We start from the raw sequence: 21,902 nt of genomic DNA on the forward strand, positions 1-21,902 counted from the left end.
GCTGGTACTGTTACGAACGCCGTCCGAGCCGCAGTAGGGGAAGGCAGGAACGCCATGCGTCGTCCCGACGGGAGCTCAATGCATCCCTGGTCTATTAAAATACGAATTTTGCCCAAGAAGTCCGTCCCCAGCAGGCACGGAACCGCCAGCGAGGAGGAAACAAAAATCGGGCCCGACAATTTGATATCCCCGATACAAATTTGCGCTCGAATCTGTCCAATGATCTTCTTGGTTCTTTCGGTAAAGTCACGTAGAAGGGAAGTAATAAAATAATAAAAATAAAACATAATAAAATGAAATAATTCTCACGACGTAGAATTGTAATGTATTACTTGCTGTTAGTAACTCAGCTTATTGTAGAGTATAGTAAGTATACTGATGGTGCTATGCAGTTTATACTTTAGTTTTTTATGTAGTTTATACTTTAGTTTTCTACGTGGTTGTTTAGTAACTGCAGCTACATATCAATAACATTCCTTTCCTTTGTTAATGCTACTCCCTGCACCCCCCCTTGGTGCTGTTGATCCTGCATAATGCATGGGCATAATATGCCTTTGAAACCCCCCCCGCCCACCTCCTACGCATTTTCCATGAATATGCTAAATTCCTCTTCATATGCACATTCTTTTTTGTTAAGGCGCTCTTCCACCTCCAACCCAGTTTATATATAAGCTCCTAGCTTGGTAGTGTCTCATTCTTCACCTGAAGACGGCTGCTTGCGTTGTAGCCGAAACGTCGTGAGAATTATTTCATTTTATTATGTTTTATTTTTATTATTTTATTACTTCCCTTCTACGTGACTTTACCGAAAGAACCAAGAAGATGAATCCCTGCAGTCACGAAAGCTTTAAATCGAAATATACTGTCCAATGATGCCAAGAGAGCCCCCGTTAGCAGCATAGAATGGGACGTTAACCGGCAGTAAAGGACGGCTCTGGACAGGTAGAATATTGTAAATGAGTTCGGAAATGATGGTCGCCGATGCCCCCGTATTGACCAGGATGCGTACCTCCACCCCGTCATTGTGTCCCACCACGGCCGACGACCCCGACGACGCGGCCACAACGCGATGGGCCAACACGGACCACTGCCTGGGTTCGATTTGAGTCCCCATAGTGGTGCGTATTGGCCCGTCGCAGCGCAATGTCGGCCCCCCGTTCGTTGCGGTGTGCGAGTGTGTGACGAGTGTGTGCTTGGGCCAAACATGAGGGGTGCCGCGACTCGCCGGATTATGTTGATGGAGCTTGGGAAGAGGAGGGCCGGCGTCCTGTCGAGGCGTCGTCCCGCGCTGCCGAGGAAAGCGGCACCCCGAGGCGACATGGCTCCGGACGCCGCAGTTGAAGCAACGCGGGAGCGCCGGCGGCGATGACGGACGGTCGAAGCGGCTCGACCCATCCCGGCCCGACCGTGCTCCCGTCCCCTGCTGCCGTCGACGGTCGACGGCGTAAACCTCCTCCGCCGGGAGGGTGGCCGCAGCCACCGCACGCCCGGCCGCTGCCCTGCTGGCTTTCCGACGCTGTGACAGCAGGTTGGCGTGGAGGAGCCGCGCAGCCTGGAGGGAACTCATCTCCGTGTCCTCCTGTGCAACGACGGCGATGTCCAGGTCGTCTGCCAGCAGGAGGATATTTTCTGTGACCATGGCGTCCACGCCGTCGTCGTCCATTCGAGGGAAGGCCGTCTTCGCCAGTGCCAGGATACTCGTCCTGTACGCCAGGGGCGACTCCTTTGCACCCCGCTGGCGATCGTAAAACTGCTGCCTGCATTCCGCTGAAGGTCCGTAGACCCCGGCCAGCAACTGCAGCGCCATCTGTAGCGTGGAGCGCTTCTCCCTCGGCGCCGATGTAAGGGCGGCGAGTGCGTCGCTGTCGAGGAGCGCCGGCAGCGCGCAGAGAGCCTCAGCATCAGACCACCGTGCCATTTCTTGGTGGGCGAGGAAGCGTCGCTGGAAGCCGCCCCAGTCGCCCTCCGCGCCAACAAACTCTTTGAGCGGAGGCAGCCGTTGGTGCAGCGCAGCGGTCGCCATGGAAGCTCGCAGGCTGCTGTCCCCGTAACTCGGCTGCACTTCGGCGCGAACGGCAGATGGTATCGCCTGTCGCAGCCGTGATGACGCTCCCTCCGCTGGCGGTGACGCGGCAGCCCCAGCGAGAGCGATGTTGGACCCGAGGTTAAGGCCGGCCACGCCCTCAGCAGCTGCTGCGGCGATGGCGGGAGATTCAAAGTTTGAATCCGTTGAGATGGCGGGAAGGCGCATCGGACGTCGGTTCTCCTCGCCCCGTGGTGGTCCACCAGCCCCCAGCCGCGTGATGTGTTCGAGTGTGGCGGCAGCGGCGTAAAGCAGCTCCGCCAGCCTCGCGTGAGCCAGCCTCAGCCCTTCTGATGGCGGCTCCTCTTCATCCTGATGCCCCGGTAAGAATGCGTCCGGCCCCGGCTGCACGATGTCTTGTTGAGCCGTCTCGGGCTCGACAATTTCAGCGGTGTCCTCCACCTGCGGTACTCCGGCTCGAGCTGTCCGGCGCGTGTCCATGTTCGTAGTTGTTCTGACACCAGATGAAGTACCGTTGATGACTCTTGGACACCGTTGGTGAGGCACGCGTATTTATTCCGTACAAGTAGTCACAACTGTGGACATACAATACTAGAGGGGGTATCGGCCCCCTCACCCGGCTAGCTGGGAATACACTGCTAGCTATCTCTGACCTACCTCCTAGTCCTCCACTAACGGGCTAGGGGAGGCTGTCTGGCCCGACACTGGTAAGTCGGGCTACGGTACCCGGAGTCCCAGAGCACTAGCTCTGGTTCTCGGGACCACGCCGCTGGCTCGGTCCTGCGCGGCCCTGACAAGGGCGGCGTCCCAGGGGAGTCCAGGGTTCTAGCTAGATGATCTTCGGTCTTCACTGGTTTAGCTTTAACATTCTGCCCCGAGCCCTCTGACACATCCCCCTTTATACTCCACCCCCGCTGAGGGGTGGGGCCCCGGGCTGCCTGGTGCGGACGTCGTTGAGAGCACCCCCCCCGTGCACTCACGTAGCCCCGCCCACTGTGTTTGTTTCCCATAAGCTGCCATGCATAACGGCTCTCTCTCTAACACCCCTACAGTAGTGTAGGGGTTAGCGCGCTGCGCTGCGAACCCGGCGACCAGAGTTCGATTCTCGCTCACGGCCAACACCAGTGACGATAATCTAAACCGGTCCCGGGCCTCCCCTAGGTCGACTCAGCCTCAAATGAGTACCTGGTGCGATGTGTAAACATCGTCGCTAGGGAGACAAAGGCGGCCGGGCGTGGTGTTGGCCACCCAACCCCTCGTGTGCCGTGCCGGCCTTCATAGGTGCTCGCTAACAGCACTTACCCCTACAGTCTGTTAAGGCTATACGGGGAATCTTTGTCTTTGTTTTTTGTAAGTCCATATGTGTGTGTGTGCAAGTCTATGTGTGTGCGTGTGTGCAAGTCTATGTGTGTGTGGGTCGATGTATGTGTGTGTGTGGTCGATGGCCGGGAGTCGGAGCCTTTCCCTGTACACCTTGGGGTGCGACAGGGATGTCCTCTGGCTCCCACATTATTTAACATTTATTTCGACTGCGTAGTTCGTGAAGCCTTCAATAGCTGTACCGGGGGAATTTCCATTTGGTACAGATATAATGGGAGGCTGATCGACGCCCGGGTGCGATCAAGGGATGGCTCCCTATTGGTCAACCACGTTATGTATGCCGATGATTTGGTAATCGCTGCTCATTCAGAAGAGGAGTTGGAGACGCTGCTGCTGAGACTGGAGCGTGCCACTAAGAGGTGGGGCCTTACCATCAGCCCCACCAAAACTAAGCACCTGCCTGGGTATTTTGTACCATCGGACACTCCGCCCCCACAACTCCCAATCGGTGATGGGGCTGTTGTGGAGAGAGTGGAGAGTTTCCCATACCTGGGCAGTGTGCTTATGACCGGCTCCAGTTTATCAGCAGAGGTCTCACTCCGAATCAGTCGAGCGGCATTATCTTTTCATCGGTTGCATAACGCTGTGTGGAAGCTACCTGGTCTGTCGCTCCGCACGAAGCTTCAGGTCTTCTCGGCCACGGTCATTCCCTCCCTTCTCTACGCTTGCGAAACGTGGACCCCCCTAATGGAGCATCTTCGCCGGTTGGAAAAATTTAGGCTGGCCTGCCTACGATCCATCCTGGGTTTAACCAGGCTGGATTGTGTGAGGAGCTCACAAATCCTTGAAAGATCGGGGCAAAGTCCCATCGGTGAGCTCCTCCGGCAGGCAAGGCTGCGTTGGCTGGGTCATGTAGCCCGCATGCCCAGCTACCGCATGCCTAAACAGCTTTTGTTCGGCCGGATCGAGGGGGCTAAACGGGCACGGCACGGGCTAGAAAAGAGATGGAGTGATGTGGTACAGGAGGACGTGGAGCTGAGTGGACTTGCCGATGACTGGTACCAGCGGTGTCAAGATCGGCCTCAGTGGAGGAGGCTCGTGAAGGACGCTACTGGGCAGTTGGAGGCAGTCGCCCTCCAACAACAACGGAGGGCGGAGGAGCGACGCTCACAACAACGAGCGGAGCGCCGGGTGGCTAAAGCACAGCAAGTTGGTACGGTAGGGGGCACAGGTGGTGCATCAGCCAGTCATCTCGGTCATCTCGGTCAGTCGACCCGTGGCACCTGCTGGGTCTGCCCCGTGACCTCCTGCCAGCGGGCGTTCGACACTTCACGTGGCCTCAAGGTGCACTTGGCCTGGCACAAGCGTCGTGGTGACGTCACCGCCACTTAGTGGCGAATGGCGGTTGTTGTTGTGGGTCGATGTGTGTGTGTGTGTGTAAGTGCATGTGTTTGTGTGTGAGTCCATGTGTTTATGTGTGTGTGTATAAGTCCATGTATGTGTGCGAGTCGCTGTGTGTGTAAGTCGATGTGTCTGCGTGTCAGTCGATGTGTGTGGCTCTATGTTCGTGTGTGAGTCGATGTGTGTTTGTGTGTCTGTGCAAGTGTATGTGTGTGTGTGAGTCCATGTGTGTAACTCCGTGTGTGTATCTAAAGTCGATGTCTGTGTGTGCGAGTCCATATGTGTGTGTGTCGGGCGTTGTGTGTGTGAGTCTATGTATGTGTGTGTAAGTCGATGTGTCTGCGTGGTTCCATGTATGTGTGCAAGTCCATGTGTGTGTGTCTTAGTAGATATGTGTGTGTAGGTCCATGTGTGTGTGAGTCTATGTATGTGTGTGTGTGAGTCTATGTATGTGTGTGTGTGAGTCGCTGTATGTGTGTACGTCATTTTCTGTGTGTAACTCCATGTGTGTGTATCTAAAGTCCATGTCTGTGTGAGTCCATATGTGTGTGTGGGTGTAAGTCGATGTGTTTGTGTGTGTGTGGGTCAATGTCTGTAATAGTGTATATAAGTCTATGTGTGCGTGTGTTCTTCCCGCTAGTTATTACATAAATTCGCATAATTTCGTTAAATTACACTTTTTTTTATTTGTATTATTATTATTAAAGACCTAATATATATCAACAACCCGTGCGTACAAACGTGTACACACACGTACCGCCAGCGTGAAGATGCTCCGGATGTGTCCCAGTGCAAGAGAGATGTACACGAACATGACGGCGTAGCTGATGAGCACGGTGCGCACGTCGCCAGTGCTCTCCCGGTTGATCTCGTCCTCAATGCTGCGCTCCGCCGAGTACACGATGCTCAGATTGGGGTTGTTGTAGTTTTTCACCAGATCAATGAACCTGCGTGCAAGAGGCACGGCAGTGCACGCTTATTTAGCTGTAAGTCTATCCAGGCACAGCCCTCAACGACAGGTTACGTAATGCATGTTATTAATTTATCACAAATTCGCTGTGAATAACTAATCGTTAGGCAACATCTCTAATGTATTGGTTCCTCTCGTGCATCAATGTATTAAAGGTACCGGGCCCAATTCCTGTGTTTGCAGCGGTGGCGCACTGACTGCCTCCTTCGAATCCCAAAGCAGCTGTTATTTCCACGTCATTTGACTTACTCTTCAGATGTGACTGCATTACAATTTAATTGGAGGGTTGGTATGTGGTGTGGGGTAAGTAGTGGGTGGTGATGGGTGCGTGGTGTATGGTGAAGGGTGTGTAGTATGTGTAAACATCACCACTGAGGAGACAAAGTCAGCCAGGCGTGGTGCTGGCCACCCACCCCCTCGTGTGCTGTGTCGGCCTGCATAGGTGCTCGCTAACAACACTTGCCCAAAAAGTCTACTGAGGCTATACGGGGTATCTTTGTCTTGTGTATATGTATTATGAACTTCTTTCACACCATACGTAGCCCAACCGTGCTAATCGGAGGCAGGTAGGGAAAAAATATATATATAATCGGAAGTATGTGGTGAGGGGTGGTAGGGTGTGTGGTAAGAAGCAGCAGGATGTGCCATATGCCTCATTCTTGTTGCAGTTGTCCATTAGGAAAAGGGGGGCACATAACCTTTTGTAAAGAAAAGAAAACCTGTAGGACTGCACATTTCCGCAACAAACGGGCGGAGAAAGCTCCGAGTGACGTCTACAGAAACGTGAGATACCAGTGACAGCGGTAAACGTGGTGGATCCGTGAGCACGGCTCACTTTGAACAAACAGCCAGAGGGGCTCTAGGCTGGAGGCTAGACAGCTATTTGTGGTCGCCCCACGTTGAAGAAACCACGTGGCACGCGGAGTCTCCTCGGAGCGCACGTGGCCCAAGCATTATTTTTAATCACACGATTCGGGGCCCAGCGCATCTCACTCCAGAGTCCTATCACCCACGTCACCTTCGTGACGATCACTACCTTCATCACCCTCAATAATTGCTACGATCATTCCGAATAGTTAATAATGACAAAATGCACTTAACCTTTTTGGTCTTATTCCACGCTGTGTTGCTGGAATTGCACGAGAGTGCAGTGTGACTTAGAGATCGCCAACTCTCCCGTTTGTGACACTGTCCATCGACATCATCATCTATTTTGTGTTGCCTTGCCAACACATTGGAAGTTGGCTCTTGTACGAGTTTGTATGCATATACATAAAAACACAGAGCCACTGTCAATCCACTGTTGGATGACAGCCTCTCCATGTCGCCATGCTGGTCAGTGTGGGTAGGTGAAGGTGGGCAGCATAGATGTTGAACCATAGTACAGTACAACATTCGATATTGCTGCATTGCTCGGGTGCTGACAAATTGGCCCCACAGCAGCAGTAGTAACTGCCTGCAGCACGGCTTTGTGTGCGGAGATTGTCCCTTCAAGCGCTATCCTGGCTCAACCGAGCATACCTCTCCAGATCTGACGAGATTGGGTGTATGCTGGGTGATTTGGTCTCGGATAACATGCAAATCAGATTCTCAAATTAAGTCAAGCATTTGCAACCCACAACTCACCCTTGTTCCCATGCCAAAATAGCAGCCATCTTTTCCGAGTTGTTGTGGTAGTTGACAACAGGGAAGGTTATGACCAGGGCCGTGGCGTTGTTGTAATTATCACCTGGAGCGCATCATTCAACAGGGCAACGGGGTCACTTCTTTCGCCACACATCTACACGCACTCCCATTAGAAGTTGCTGAACACAGGTGGTCACAAAGAACGTTAGCAAATCGGAAAATGTAAATGCTAATATTATTTGTTAATACTCCAACGAAAGCAAACACTATAAATGAATTCACACACCAGGTAGACTGAAACTAGGGATGCGATCAACAGCCAAATATTGAACACCTTGCCTAGGTATTACGTGAATCTGAAACCAATGTATAATATATTCAAGTATATTTTCAATAAACTGGCCTGTCTATATTTTCCTCTCTCTGTGTCTGTCTCCCTATTTGTGTTTCTCATTCTCCCCTTTCCCCATCTCTCTATGGGTCTCCCTCTCACTTCATCTCTGCCTCGGTCTCCCTTCCCGTGGTCTGTGTATGGGCCTTCCTCAATTTACCTGCCCCTTTGCTCTCCGTATCCAACTGCCTTTCTCGCTGCTGCCCTCAGTTTTCACCGTTTAACCTTCTGTCATTGTCTCGGTGTCCACGTCTACCTCTGTATCTGTGTCTCTCCCTTTCTATATCCCTCCATGTCTGTCCGTCTTCATCTCTTTGTCTCTGTATTTCTGTCCACGTGTCTCGCCCTCTTGTCTGCTTGTTCCTCCAAATCAGTCTCTCTGTCTTGTTGTTCTGTGCCCCCCACTGTCTTTCTGCCCTTTTCTCCATCTGCCTCTGTATCCCAATGTCTCCCTCTTGTATGCTTGTCTTTGTCTTTCCGTCTGTCTTTCATCTCCTTTATTTCGCTCTCTCGGTGCCATTTGTGGCCAGGTCACTTCTGAAAAAGAAGTCAATATCTCAGTGGGCTTTGCCTGGTAGGATGGGAATGGTTTAGTTTTATTAGTATACTAGTTCATAAAGCCCGTCTTTGCCAAGGAAAATGTTTCAATAAATATAATAATTACTACTCTTTAGGTCTTACGGTAAAGTCACGTAGATAGAAAAAAAATCACGACGTTTTGATCGCAACACAAACAATCGTCTTAATACTATGTGAGGGCAAGCTCCTATCTTTAACCGTTTTCGAATTATTCAGATTTGAACATCATAAAATTTGAAATTTTTCATTCAAAACGGCGAATCTGAAATCTCAAAACAATAAAAGTTAGAATAGTTCTCGCTTTAATTGTATCTGCTGTTTAACGCTCTATTAAAAGAAAAAAAAGCAATCTTATATTTTGCACAGTTTATGAATGAAACGCACAAACATGTTTATGGGGCACTTAAAAGCGAGATATGGGGGCCTTAAAATGAAAAATCTCGGATTTTCCGATTTTCCCTGTTGTGTATGTCCTAAAAGCTACCCGTCTACCAAATTTCAGCTTTCTACCTCGTCAGAAAGTACCCTCGAGGTTTTTGAGACACAAGGATTAAGGTCTTTATTTATATAGATGTTTGGGCGATTTGTTTACCTTTTATGTACTTTGCACGACTATCATGTTTTGTATTGTTTGTTGTAGTAACGTTCTTACCTGTTCCTTCAGGACATGTGAAAGAGCTTTAGAGCTCATCAGATTCTTCCAGTATAAATAAAGTTTCTGATTCTTTCCGTCACCACGTGCTTGTGATGCCAGTTGTTGTTGCCGTCATGGCTCCCATCCCATGACTCTCATATGCAGTGGTTGGGACAGTGTGCTTCTCTCTACTGTGTGGACCAAAGGTCACTTAAAATGTACTCTCTGATAACTTCCACGGGCGGTTCTCTAACACTGCACCGAGGCATCCAAATAGATAACTTCATGACATGATGCCGATAGCACAACCGGGATGAAAATGGGGGAAATTATAAAATAACAACTACATAACGTATATCTATTGGACTTTTTTGCCAGTATAAAAAATATGAATAAAAAAAAAAGGTGTTACCCTTTCTGGCAATAAAACATGTGTTAAGATGTTCAAACGCCAAATAGATACATTTTGCAAGGCATCAAGTCTGCAAGTACGTGTGGTTAATACAGGCTTGATGCCTTGAAAAAGGTAACTATTTGGTGTTTGAACATCTTAAAACCTATTTCATTGCCAGAAAGGGTAAAACCTATTTTTTTTGTTTCACAACATATGCTTCTGCAATTAATTTACATTAATATATTTTGCTGCTATCTAATGCCAGCGAATACTTTAACTGCTGCACAGAGAGCACAGCTATAGCTTGAAAAGATACAGGAAGTAAGTGCTTTAGAGCCTGAACTTAAAATGAGGTGAGGTTCAGTGCCCTACCGTCATAGCCTCCCAGAGCGAGCCACGGGAACACAGGGCCCCCAAACGTGCCCAGACAGGGGTCGTGCAGCGGGGTCGTGTCATTCACTGAAGTCGGAGCACTGAAGCGCACGCACACACACACACAACAAACAAAAAAAGTTCCTCTCTCTCTCCATTCATCCCACACTTATTTCTGAGAAAAACACTCTGACCTATTTTTTTAAGCCAGAGAATGAAGCAGTGGCTGGGGCAGCATTATCCCAGCTTTCAGCATTTGTGCACAACCACAGCATCTCAAGCCAATTCTTAATTACAATACGTCCTAGCTACAGAAGCAAGCGTACACCTGCCACCCACCTACTTCCCTATTCATGCATGCGCCCCACAAGCATAACACATTCAACTGTGCACTTAACATGCCTTACAAGGATGTGCTCAGATTTTAATACTTGCACGGCCACAATGCATAAAGAGGACACACATTTGACGAACCGATGGGCAGATGCATGTGTAGGAAAATCGCAGTAGCACACACCACTTTATAATACACAAAAACAAGCTCCTATCTAGCACGCACAAAGAATGTGTCCCAGGCTGTCTGACTCAAGTCGGTTTATAAACTTTGTTGAAGAGAAACTAGCACTGGGCCGCACAGGGTGCCGCGGATAGCTAGGAAATTTTAACTACCTCGCCTGGTATGCAAGTCGTGGGGGTTTGATTCTGACCCTGTCACTTGTTGTATATTTGGCTTTGCGGGTCTCTCTCCCTGTAGTCTCGTAGATTTTTCTACGGGTCCTTTGGTTTTTCCCTTCCACATTTAGAATCAACATTTATTTAGAGAATTTGACTGCCAGAAATTTCCATGTGATAAGCCACTTCATCAGGCTATCATTTGTGGCCAGCTCACTTCTGAAAAAGAGTTGTATATCTCGATTGGCCTTACAAGTATCAAACATTTTTATGAAAAAAGGGATTTAAAAATAGAATAAAAAATATGTGTTTTTTTTAACGTATAAAAATAGTATTAAAAATAGTATTTCCGCAGGATCCACAGGTGGATGGTGGGGAAGCAGACGTGATGACGTCAGCACGACACACGAACCTGGCTCAATGCTGTGGTATGCGGGTAACCTCACCACGAGTACACGCACGCGTTGACGTCACCTTCGTGCATGCACTCACTATCGCGCATGCACGTTTGCCTGCCCACGTTCCAGGCAGCCAGCCAGCCAGCAAAACTTTTAGAAATAATATAGTATGAAAACACCAGGGCATACTATCTCAAAACATAGGCAGATTATGTCAAGAGTGATGCCCCCGGAGTGTGAACTAGACTTTCAAGTCTCAGTTCTGACGAACAAAGCATCAAACTTGTGTCGGAGCCTCTGGGACATGCCGACTATGTATGCATCTAAAACATACGCACACGCATTAATTTCTCAAACTTGTTTCTTGTTAAAATTCAACGTTTCGGACGTATGTTTCTTTTGAGTTGCGTTCTCCCTTTGGTAAGAAATTAGTCGTAAGCCAGGCTTACCGTACGCAGTAGAGGAAGTGAGAGTGATAGTCGGCCCAGACGTAGAAATCATCACCCACGGTACGATTCAGTTGCTTGTAGCTGTTCTGGAAGTAGTTGAGCACGCTGATGATGGTGCAGTTGTTGTTGGTGGGTGCCAGTGGGGCAAGGCAGATGTCCTTAAGTGTGACGTTGGTTCCATTGTGGGGCACTTCCATCATCTCCACTGCTGTCTGCAGGTCCAGCACCTAATGCAACATTAACAAGGGAGGTCATGGATATTCATGGATACTGTCACACGTACGTTCTCAGAAACACTAATCCATTAGCGAAAGTGATGGAACCTTCCAAGCTGCACAACAAGATGACGTCACGCGTGACATTATTAGGAGGGGAGGTGAATGCTCCCCGTGTGACGTGGCAGGACGATAACTCGCATTAAGATGTCATCTCGTGACTTCACACACAATTACGTCATCGCCTTGGTGGCAAGGCTTATGCTTTAAGCGCTAGATTTATCTTTGTTCAATTTGACCAGTATTCTATAGGGTAAGCCCCTAAGAGCAACACAACTTTAAACAAAACTACTATTCATATTGGATCCTCTTCATAAAAGTTATAGTAACCCCATCCGAAACAGAGGATAACACAGACTGAAAGAGCTTAGCATTAACACTTTCAACTTTAGTTGGAAGCATTAATGAGGATCTCATAGTAACACAAGAACACCGTCTTAGTTCATCCTAAATAATGCAGCATAGCTCCGGGCAGAGGAGAATACTATTTACCTTAACAGTACAATTTTCCTATTTCATTATTACTGATGTTCACAAAATGCGCACATTTTTTCACACAAGTTTGCAAGTTTAAATTTCCCAAATATTTCGAATGCGAAAGTTTTGTGGTTAAAAGGGCACGAAATTGTCAGCACTGAGACAAAGCGGAAAAATGACAGGATGATAAACTGAAACGGTGCGTGTGGTTATAATGACTTGGGGGGGGGGGGTGGGGGGTGGGAACAGCGGTGCATTGGTTATCGCGCTATATTCACGATCCCGACGACCTCAGTTTGACTCCCGGCCACAAGTAGCGAGTGATATCCAAAAAGTTTGAGCACCCCCCCCTTCACCAAGCGACACTGACCAGGGAGGTGAAGCATCATCAAACAACCCTCGTGACTGATACGTGTGGGGAGGCTTTCGCCCAGCAGTGTTTTCAACCCATGATGAAGTCAACAAGACCAATTGGTCTTAGATAGTAAGCAGTAGGTTAACTGGCTATTAGTCTCAATTGCTCTGCGATAAAACTAGATATCAGTGTGCACTTCGAAAACAAGATGATACTGCACCAACGTCTTCCAAAAAAACATGCAAAAATAATCCCCGAGCTGCATTCACAATCAGCAAAGGAAGTGTTTATAAAACAATACAACGTGCAGGCTTTAAGCGGTCGCGCTGTCCAGACGTTCGCTGCGTTTCCTGGTTGTGCTGCGCTTCGTTCAACACGTCGTCCGACGCTTCACTCCACGTGACAGGGAGCTACGTCAGCAAACTGAATTGAATTCTGAATTCAAAGCGTCAGGCAGCACGCCTGAGCAACACGCAGCACAACCTGAAAGCGCTTGGAAGACTTCGACCCTCAAGGTGATGGATGGGAAGGTGCCCATCCAGCGGTGGACTGACAAAAGGGCCGTATGCGTAGGGGTACCCTAGCGCACGGCGTAGCCACACACACCTGGAAGAGAATGTCCAGGCGGAGAGGTGGACCAAACGGCACATCATTTCCCGACGGGTAAGGAGAGTAGGTGGACGTGTTGGTATCAATGGCTTGTATGATCAGCTGCTCCGTGCGGAAGAAGGGCCCGAACTTCGAGTCAAAGTAGGCCTTCTCGCGGCGAGCCTGGCTGCTGGGCGCTGACCACAGCTCCACGGGGTCGGTGGTGATGGTCATCAGGGCGAGCCCCGCTGAGCACGTGGCCACGAGCACCAGGGAGCAGAGCAGCACGGGCAACGGGTGCAGCACACAGGTGGCGCCCCAGCGAGCAAACCCCTCGCGCAGGCCGCTCTCAAACCGCTCTCCCAGGCGCTCGAACAGCGATACGCTCTGGTCTGCACACACGAACAAGGCACGGATGCCATAGCGGCACTTAACAAGGCAACATTCCTGCACTCTATGTATACAGCAACCCCTTGTTATCTTAATTAATCAACAATAAAACATCTCACAACAAGCAAACAGTTTCTATGTCATTGCTATTTTTTTATCATTAAAACGCTCTCCCAGGTGCTTCAGCAGCAACCCTAAAACTATTAAACTATTTTTTATTTTACCAGGTGAGGCCCACTGAGCTTTATAGCTTTTTCAGAAGTGACCAGGTCACAAATGATAGCGCAAGGAACTGGCTTATCACGTGGAAACGTATAGCAATACTCTAAAGGCATGTTTCTAAATGTGGAGGGAAAACCAGAGGACCCGGAGAGAAATCCATGCGACCATGAGGAGAACATACAAACTCATACCTATGAACCCATACAGTTTACCCCTATTCTTGTACAGGAAAATTGAGTTCAGGTCCATATGGCATACAGCCGTTTCAATACGGGCAAAATAAGGTGTCTATTTGTTTGTGTTTCTCCCTTGTGATGGGACTTTGTAGGATGAACGTTGAGATTTATAAGGGCACGGGGTGACCAATAAGGTCTAAATTGGTCTGTAATAAGGTAGGCACTGATAAGGGATTGACAGTTATGCAAACTCCAAATATACAGGCGTCAGAGTTGGGATCGAACCCACGCGCTCCCGTATACCAGGCGAGGAAGTCAACATCTTGCCACCGTGGCACCCTCTGGGCTGAGCACACACAGGGGATGGATGCCACAGGGCTTACAAGGCAACATTCCTGCACTACACTAGCACAGTCCTCTGTTATCTTAAAAAATCAACAATAAAACATTTCACAACAAGCAAACAGCTTCCATATCATGGATACACAGAGTAACCATGTAATGACTTGAATACAAACAGCTTAGTCTAGAACTTACCCAGGACGGATTTATAAAGTCACTTCTGCACCCAGTCAGAAACATAGTTAAAACATAAATAATAAAAATGGTATACACATCGTCTTAATGTGTAGTGCCATAAGAGGGGAGAGGCTGCTGGGGGCTCTGGGACCCTAGACAGATAAGCCCTCGGCGCCAGGCGCTAGGATCCCAGGCACCCCAGACACTTAAGCACCTTGGCGCCACCAACGGGGGGGGGCTGTGTGTGCTCTGTGGGATATCTGGGGGCGCACACAACCCCACCCCTTGTTGGGGACGAGGCATAAAAGGGCAGCTCCCTGGCCAATCGGGGCCAGTCGCAGCTCAAGACCCAAGACCCGCCAGCCAGCCAGCTTAGGACCCTGGACCCCCTCGTCCCGCTTGTCCTTGTAAGGGCCGGGACACTGAGGGCCAGTGGTGGGACTCTGGAACTCCCGGCTCTACGTCCTTGTAAGGGCGAGTTCCGAGGAAGCCAGAGTCCAGACCCGCACCTTGGCTGGGTCGGGTCAGGTAGCCTCCCCTAGGGTAATTGTAGCCGGAGGACCCCAGAGCGTAGCCAGAGTAGTGTATCTAGGCTGTGTACCTAGGCTGTGTACCTAGGCTGTAACAAGAGTATCAGGACTGTTGGAGTGTTGTATTGTAATAAAGAAGTTACCTCTACAAGTGTCTCCGGAACCCATTACAAATGCACCATACATTAACATTCTAAGGAGAAAGACGAACAAAAGAATAAAATTGTTTGTAAAAGAAAACCTGTATGTTTTACATGGGAATGCACGACTGGCCGAGTGAAACGGTTTAAAATAAAATGTTTAATGTACACGTGCGTGCAGCCCCTGGTCAATCTACTGCTGGATGAGAGCCTCCCCACACCGTGCAAATCGTGAGGGTTATTGGACCACATTTCACAGCACTGGGCAGTGCGGGTTGGTGAAGGCAGGGAACATGGAAGTACAATACAACAACGGGTTGTGATCGAGTGCTAGATGCCGCCCACAACGCCCGTAATACTCGTTTAATGTGTGGCGGTCGCCCGTTCACTTTCCAGTCTCAACTAATTATCTGCGTGAAAACTTACAATTCATACAATTTCTATGCAAAGGATATGCTGGTGTAATATTTAGGTTGATACAGTGAACACATCTGTATGAACGAGACAAACATGGGATTGTATTCGATTCTCAGAAGAGCATTGTGATTTTAGAATTGGAACAGCAGCCAACATGTGAATTGAGTCGGTTAAGCTTTAATTTGCATGTACCCATATGGCAAGCCAAGTAGCTTGTAAATCTAAGTTTAGCATTTGTGTATGTTGAAACATGTTTTGCACCGTACGTAGCCAACCGTGCTAAATCGGAGGTGGTGCGGTGTTCGTCTACTTGAGTGGAAAAGATTTGAGTAGCCACCCGGTAATTTCAGCAAAGGATAGCATGTGACAATAAACTGAACAATTTTCTTTATTTTACCAGGTAAGGCCCACTGAGCTACATAGCTTTTTCAGAAACGACCTGGCTATCACAAATGATAGCTCAATGAAATGGCCTATCGTGCGGAAATTTATAGCAGCCAAATACTCTAAAACGCACGTTGATTATAAATGTGGAGGGAAAAACCAGAGGACTCGGAAAAAATTCCACACGACCACAGAGAGAAAGACACACAAACTCCAAATATACAGCAGGAGTCAGGGTCAGGATTGGAGCAACGAACTCCTGCATACCAGGCGAGGGAGTTAACATCTTGGCACTGCTGTAGGGGGCGGGATGGGAGTGGGGGGGTGCATGAGTCGTTCCCCACCGTTGGGGCTGGGGTCTCCGTTGATGGTGTTGCTCGCTTTGGTGGTGTGCGAGATGGGAACGTAGTCCGACTCGGCCCCCACGGGATTGCTGCGAACGCAAAGTCACACACGTCAAATAAAGGTACAAATTGGCCTCAAATTATCACTCAATGTCACTGGCCAGAAGAAAAAGGGTCAAGGTCCCTTTTACGATATTCGAAAAGGAGTTGACCATGTGTCCTGGTGTCACAGTGAAAATTTTCCAAACTTAAAATTACCTGCAAATAACTTAATTGGTTAAAAGCACACCCCAAATTTCCCTCTCCTGTAGACGATACCCAAATGCGAAACTAATTATTGTCACCACAATCCGTTTAATGTAAGAGAAATAATCACCCACATCAACATTAACCATAGCAGCTGATATTGCACCATTCTCATATCTGTAATTACGAACGGCAGAAACTTAATTGGCAACCACACGTTCCATTTATGGGCACGAAATTCCAGTGCGTACCTCCAATAGCAGAACATGCAGACGACGATACTTAAGAAGATCCAGAGGAATGACATGTAGCTGAGGGCCATGATGACAACCATGGCATCCAAGCCAAAGATGGTCCAAGGAGGAGGGGTGGGGGGTGGCTGTGGCTTGGGCCCACACATCGACGCGCAGTCTTGGCAAGAGCACGGCCCCGTGTCATCATCTGCAGACTCGTTACAGCCGAGTGTTGCTACGTTCATGGGCACCATGGGGTCCACAGGCACATCTGCACGACAGCAACAAGGCACTCGCGGTCACGCGCACTGCCAACGCCGGCATTCCTAGTGCCACTGGAGCTTAGGAAGCCACTGGAGCATTGCACTTTTAAATTATTAAATTTCCCACACCTCCGATTAGCACGGTTGGTTACGTATGGTGCGAAAGAAGTGCAACATACATACGTGCATACCACAAGCTGCTTTCTTGACGTTATTTATATCAGACGTTAAGCCAGAACAGACCCCCCACCTCCCACGACCCACCAGCGGTGGTGGGCTCGTATAGTTAAACCCATCCTTGGGAAATTAGTTGGTGTGCGACTATGAAGTGACTCGCACCATGTGGTTTAAAGTAGCATGGTCTTGTGATTGTGGAGACAACGCACATTTACTAATCTCGGCACACGAGTAGCACGTTAATTTATTTCATTATCCCAATGTTGTGTATTATTACTGTGATTATCAACGTGTCAAGGTAGCAAGTGAATCTTACTGAAGAAAGCACTCCCTAAAAGTAAAACAGATTTCCCATTGAAACTAGATACAACTAACCATATCACACATTACCAAATACATATTTTAAAAGGTAAATCTGATTCACAAGAACAGGACCCTGCGGGGTGGGCTGGTAGGAACGAATAACCAAAGAATATAAACATAATGTATTATTACACTTGTTTAGCCAGGAAAGCCCCACTGAGTCAAAAGGTTTTTGTAGGGTCCTGCCAAGTGTTTGCAGTAGGGGGCGATGTTGCTACACCTAATCGGACGATACGAAGGGAGAGATTGAGGCCTAGTTCTAGGCTTTAGGCCTAGCTGTAGGCTTTAGGGCGCTGTGAGTTAATTTTTTATTTAAATGTTTTAATGATTTATGTAAAAGCTTTAAATTTAAATGTTTCTATTTAAAAACATGAGGGAATGTAACATTGTTAAACATTAACTCCCTTTCACACACGCGGGGGTACAATACGAAGGGAGAGTTTCAGGCCTAGTTCTAGGCTTTAGGCCTAGCTGTAGACTTTAGGGCGCTGTGAGTTTTTTATTTAATTTCAAAGTTTTAATTAAAAGCTATCTCAGGGAATTATTAGGGTGCTGTGAGTTTTTTATTTAATTTAAAAGTTTTAATTAAAAGCTAACTCAGGGAATTATAAGGGAATGTTACACGTGTTTAGCCAGGAAAGCCTCATTAATTTAAATGTTTTAATTAAAAGCTATCTGAGGGAATTATAAGGGAATGTTACACTTGTTTAGCCAGGATAGCGTCACTGAGTCTAAAGGTTTTTGTAGGGTCATGCCAAGTGTTTGCAGTAGGGGGCGATGTTGCTACACGGACGGACGGACAAACGGACGGACGATATAATCTATTGGTGTCTGGTCCACTTCGTTCCTACCAGTATAATGTACTATTGAAGTCACTTAACATTGCTTAACAAGTGCAGCAGCAATATTTCAGTGTTGTGGAGAGAAAATTTAACTATCCAATTAATATGCCGACAATAATCGCTGGTTATCTACTTGGCGTCAATTTGTGGCGAGAGCCAGCTGCGTGTCAGGAGGCTGCAGCGGTGCATTACGACGATGCGCCCGTCACGCCAAGCGATGGTGCCATTTCAAGGCACAGTCTCCTCATCTCGAAGCCGTCAATGAAGTGCAATTGACCGACATGCCGAGCTGGTTACAAAAGACATAAGTTCCAAGTGTTTGACCTGGAATTGAGCACAATTTTTTCCCTGTAGCTCCTTGTGAAACTAATTGAACATGGCTCTTTAACAGAAAAGACAAGTGTTGTTGAGTACTGTACATGATGCATAGAGTCCAGTTGCTGTTCATCGTTGCACGATTGGGAAGATGACATTTAATTTATAATCTGTTTGTTAGTTCCCATTCCATGGAAATCATAAAACTGCAATTTACTCACAGCGCATAGCAAGTCTAAAGAGAGATCGATTAATTTTGGAAAGGTGAAAATATTTTTAGCTGAAAGTGATTAAGACAATTTGTCCATTTGGATAATATAATTTGTTTGATAAATGGGGCTCTCCATGAATGTATTAGCTCACAAGCTCATCTCCATAAAGAATCATGTTTATTAAATGCACTACACAGAAACTGGCAGTGCGTTCCACGAAGCTACAATGTTGAGAACAGGTTTCCCTCACGTTACACAACTCCCCAATAATGCAAATTCGCAGTTACGCGATTCATAATTTAGGGACATACTTCACACTTATGCTGTGGGTTTCACAGTTACATGCTCAAGAAAAAAACCCCAAAAATAGTCATTATTAAATTTTTTAAATTAACATTATTGTTCAATGATGAAAAGTCAAAGTAAAAAAATCCATTTCTGATGGCGTCACTGCGTTAAGGTAACGCCCAGCATTATGGTCTGGGCAGCAAGTGGCCCATGGAAGCGTTCAAGAAGCACTGAAGATACTCCTCATTAAGTAATCTTTGTATGTAATAATCTTTTTTATATCAATTATGGGTATTTGTTAAACTTCTTAAGTATTTGTTTGTAATGTTAATATCATGAAGTATTACATCTATACATATTTTGTAAATCCAGGGCTAAAATTATTAAATGAATAACTAAATTTTTCTTCGGTAATGCACCCCCGACTTGCGTGCTGCTTTTCAGGAACGCATGTCGCGCACATAATGCAAGGGACGCCTGTACAACTCTCTGTCAATCCAATGTTGAATGAAGGCCTCCCCCACACTGTCGGTCATGGAGGAGGTTTCACCAACCTTCACCATACTGGTGAAAGTTGGTGAAGGCAAAAGCCCAGAAACAGTTTGAATATCATACACCACTGACAGTAGCAAACAAACTCCGCTTGCCAGGTTTGCACAAACTTGGGAATTCTGTCCCACAGGATATTTTTCCAAGTTCCCATAACCTTGCTCAATTTACAAAAATGTGTCGACTGTCACCCATTATGACTTTAATAGTTCTGTTTGCTGGTGGCCACTTGACGTTTTGGACCTTTGGGGTACTACTCAGCAACTGTGTTCGTGAATAAAAATACCTGCGCCACCGCTCCACCCTAAAACCGGCTTCCAGGCCTCACCGTGTTCTATAAGATTTCCACAGCGATCCGAAGATAAAGATATGTTTTTGACAGAGTGTCCTTTATAGGCCGGGGCGTCTCAAAGAGTGCTTTTACACGCAAACCGAGCGACCTGCATCTCATTTCAAACGTACAGATGATGCGCAAATGCAGTGCGATTGCTGTGTGCAGGGTACCGGTGAAGACGGGGTCGATCTGGAAGGGGGTCTGCCCATTGCTCGTGCTGCACATGTACTCAATCCAGTTAGTGGCATTGCAGTCTTTGGCGTCGCGCCCACACAGCAGCCCCAGGGCCTTGTCGTTGCTGGAGGGCGATGTCACGTCCTTGCACGAGTTGAACATCCCTGCAAAAGCGGGCCAGCGCACGGCGTTGAGCGGCGAAACCGATCGCATTACAGGAATTTTGCCATGAGTAAAGATGCAGCCCTGCAAATTTAACTTGCGCACACCACTGGTGGTGGAAAGGACTCCAACTACAAGGAGCTCGAGATAAGTCGATAGGAACACCGAAAATGATAGGTGGTGTACTTTGTTTACATTGCCTGCTACGCACGGTACGGAAATCAACACACATGCGTAACTTCACATTAGCAGATGCATGTAAACAATAATTACAGAAGAAATATCATAACAAAATATTCCTCCAGGTAAGAGATCTGCAGACCAACATTTGGGTTAATCTTGCGTCACTAAAAGTATATTTGTGTTATTAAACCCTTTAGGGATCCACAGAGATCACAAGGTTGAGAAGTCTTGCCTTAAACTCCACAAAGTCAAAATACCCCACAGTCACATTACTGCTCTGTTTCAGTTCTAGAAAAATAAATGAACAAAAAATGCACAATAACAAACTGGTCTATCGAAACCCTCAGGCACTGCCTGACCTCTTACCCCACCCACTGTCAACTCCTCACCCCTCAACCGGCATCCCGACCCCCATATAACCTCTACTTCAGAACAAGGGGTTTATGTTTTTCTTCCAAGTGAATTTATGGCCAAGAAAACTGTTGACTTCCTACAAAGTGGAAGTTATTTTTTCAGAGTCAAGTCGACCTCTGACCATGATTTAAACTGAAGGTTGAGTTATGCAATCTGAAGGACGAGGATGTTATTTTACCCGTACAAATATTGGATTGTAATTAACTGTACAATAACCTGTCACATATGATTAGCACGGTTGGCTATGTAGTGTGTGAAAGAAGTTAAACATACATAACCATTTGATCAGTGCGGGTTGGTGAAGTGGTTGCGCAGGACCAGCTTGGATGTCACTCGCCACTGTCAGCCACGCTAACAACTGTACCACCGCTCCACCACAAGAGGGAGATCTTCATTCAGCAATGGGCTGAGAAAGGGTCTTACAACCGTGACCATTTAAATGTCCACTCAACAAGATCTCCAATTGGAAGTAAACAAACAGAAAATTCCCATGAACTCACCATTTGCAAAGGTTTTAGAGATGTAGTATTGAAGTCTGGTGATGCTCATCCCTGTGGTTTTGGAGTATTCGGTCTGTGTGACGTTGAGGAAAGTGCTCTGGTTGACGCTGCACGTCAGCTCACAGTAAAAGGTCATTAAGTTGTAGAAGCAGGAGGGGCATCTGCAACACACCATACGTACATTCTCATCATTAAAGGCAGTTAGCATTATAAATGTACGAAATCTCTCTCTATATATAATACATTCTAAAGGCAAATAATCGACCTTGCTAAAGACAAATAATCGACCTTTCGAGCAAATGCAGCTACAGGCTTAAACTGCGAAGTAGTCAGTTTACTCTATGAGATCTCTTTTACCAGTGGCAAAATATAGTAGTAGGTTTTTACCCTTTTAAACTGGTACAAAACTGACACCTTTATTCAAGGCATTATGTTTGCAATAACCACAACACAAGTAGTCAAAAAAGCAACCAAAAAGAAGCAACTCTGATGATAATAATATGCACTGTCCTTGAAGTTGATTGGTCCACACCCGAGACGGCTTTCTTTAGAGCCTAGTCCCCATTGGTGTTGGACCAGA

The 21,902-nt window shown here is 47.4% G+C and overlaps 1 protein-coding gene across 1 annotated transcript in view; it reads right to left on the reverse strand.

The window, feature by feature from the left end:
- Positions 1-21,902, reverse strand: part of NPC1 (NPC intracellular cholesterol transporter 1) — a 78,894-nt gene that overhangs the window by 40,756 nt on the left and 16,236 nt on the right. Inside the window, exons 4-12 of the mRNA XM_078611326.1 lie at positions 21,323-21,483; positions 20,060-20,227; positions 16,565-16,817; positions 16,068-16,156; positions 12,964-13,337; positions 11,251-11,477; positions 9,732-9,832; positions 7,362-7,464; positions 5,523-5,712 (exon numbers count right to left, since the gene is read on the reverse strand). Coding sequence (XP_078467452.1) covers positions 5,523-5,712; positions 7,362-7,464; positions 9,732-9,832; positions 11,251-11,477; positions 12,964-13,337; positions 16,068-16,156; positions 16,565-16,817; positions 20,060-20,227; positions 21,323-21,483 — 1,666 coding nt within the window. The remainder of the gene's footprint in view (positions 1-5,522; positions 5,713-7,361; positions 7,465-9,731; positions 9,833-11,250; positions 11,478-12,963; positions 13,338-16,067; positions 16,157-16,564; positions 16,818-20,059; positions 20,228-21,322; positions 21,484-21,902) is intronic.

The sequence above is a fragment of the Lampetra planeri genome, chromosome 2, assembly GCF_965212315.1.
Source record: "Lampetra planeri chromosome 2, kcLamPlan1.2.h2, whole genome shotgun sequence".
Taxonomy (NCBI): Eukaryota; Metazoa; Chordata; class Hyperoartia; order Petromyzontiformes; family Petromyzontidae; genus Lampetra; species Lampetra planeri.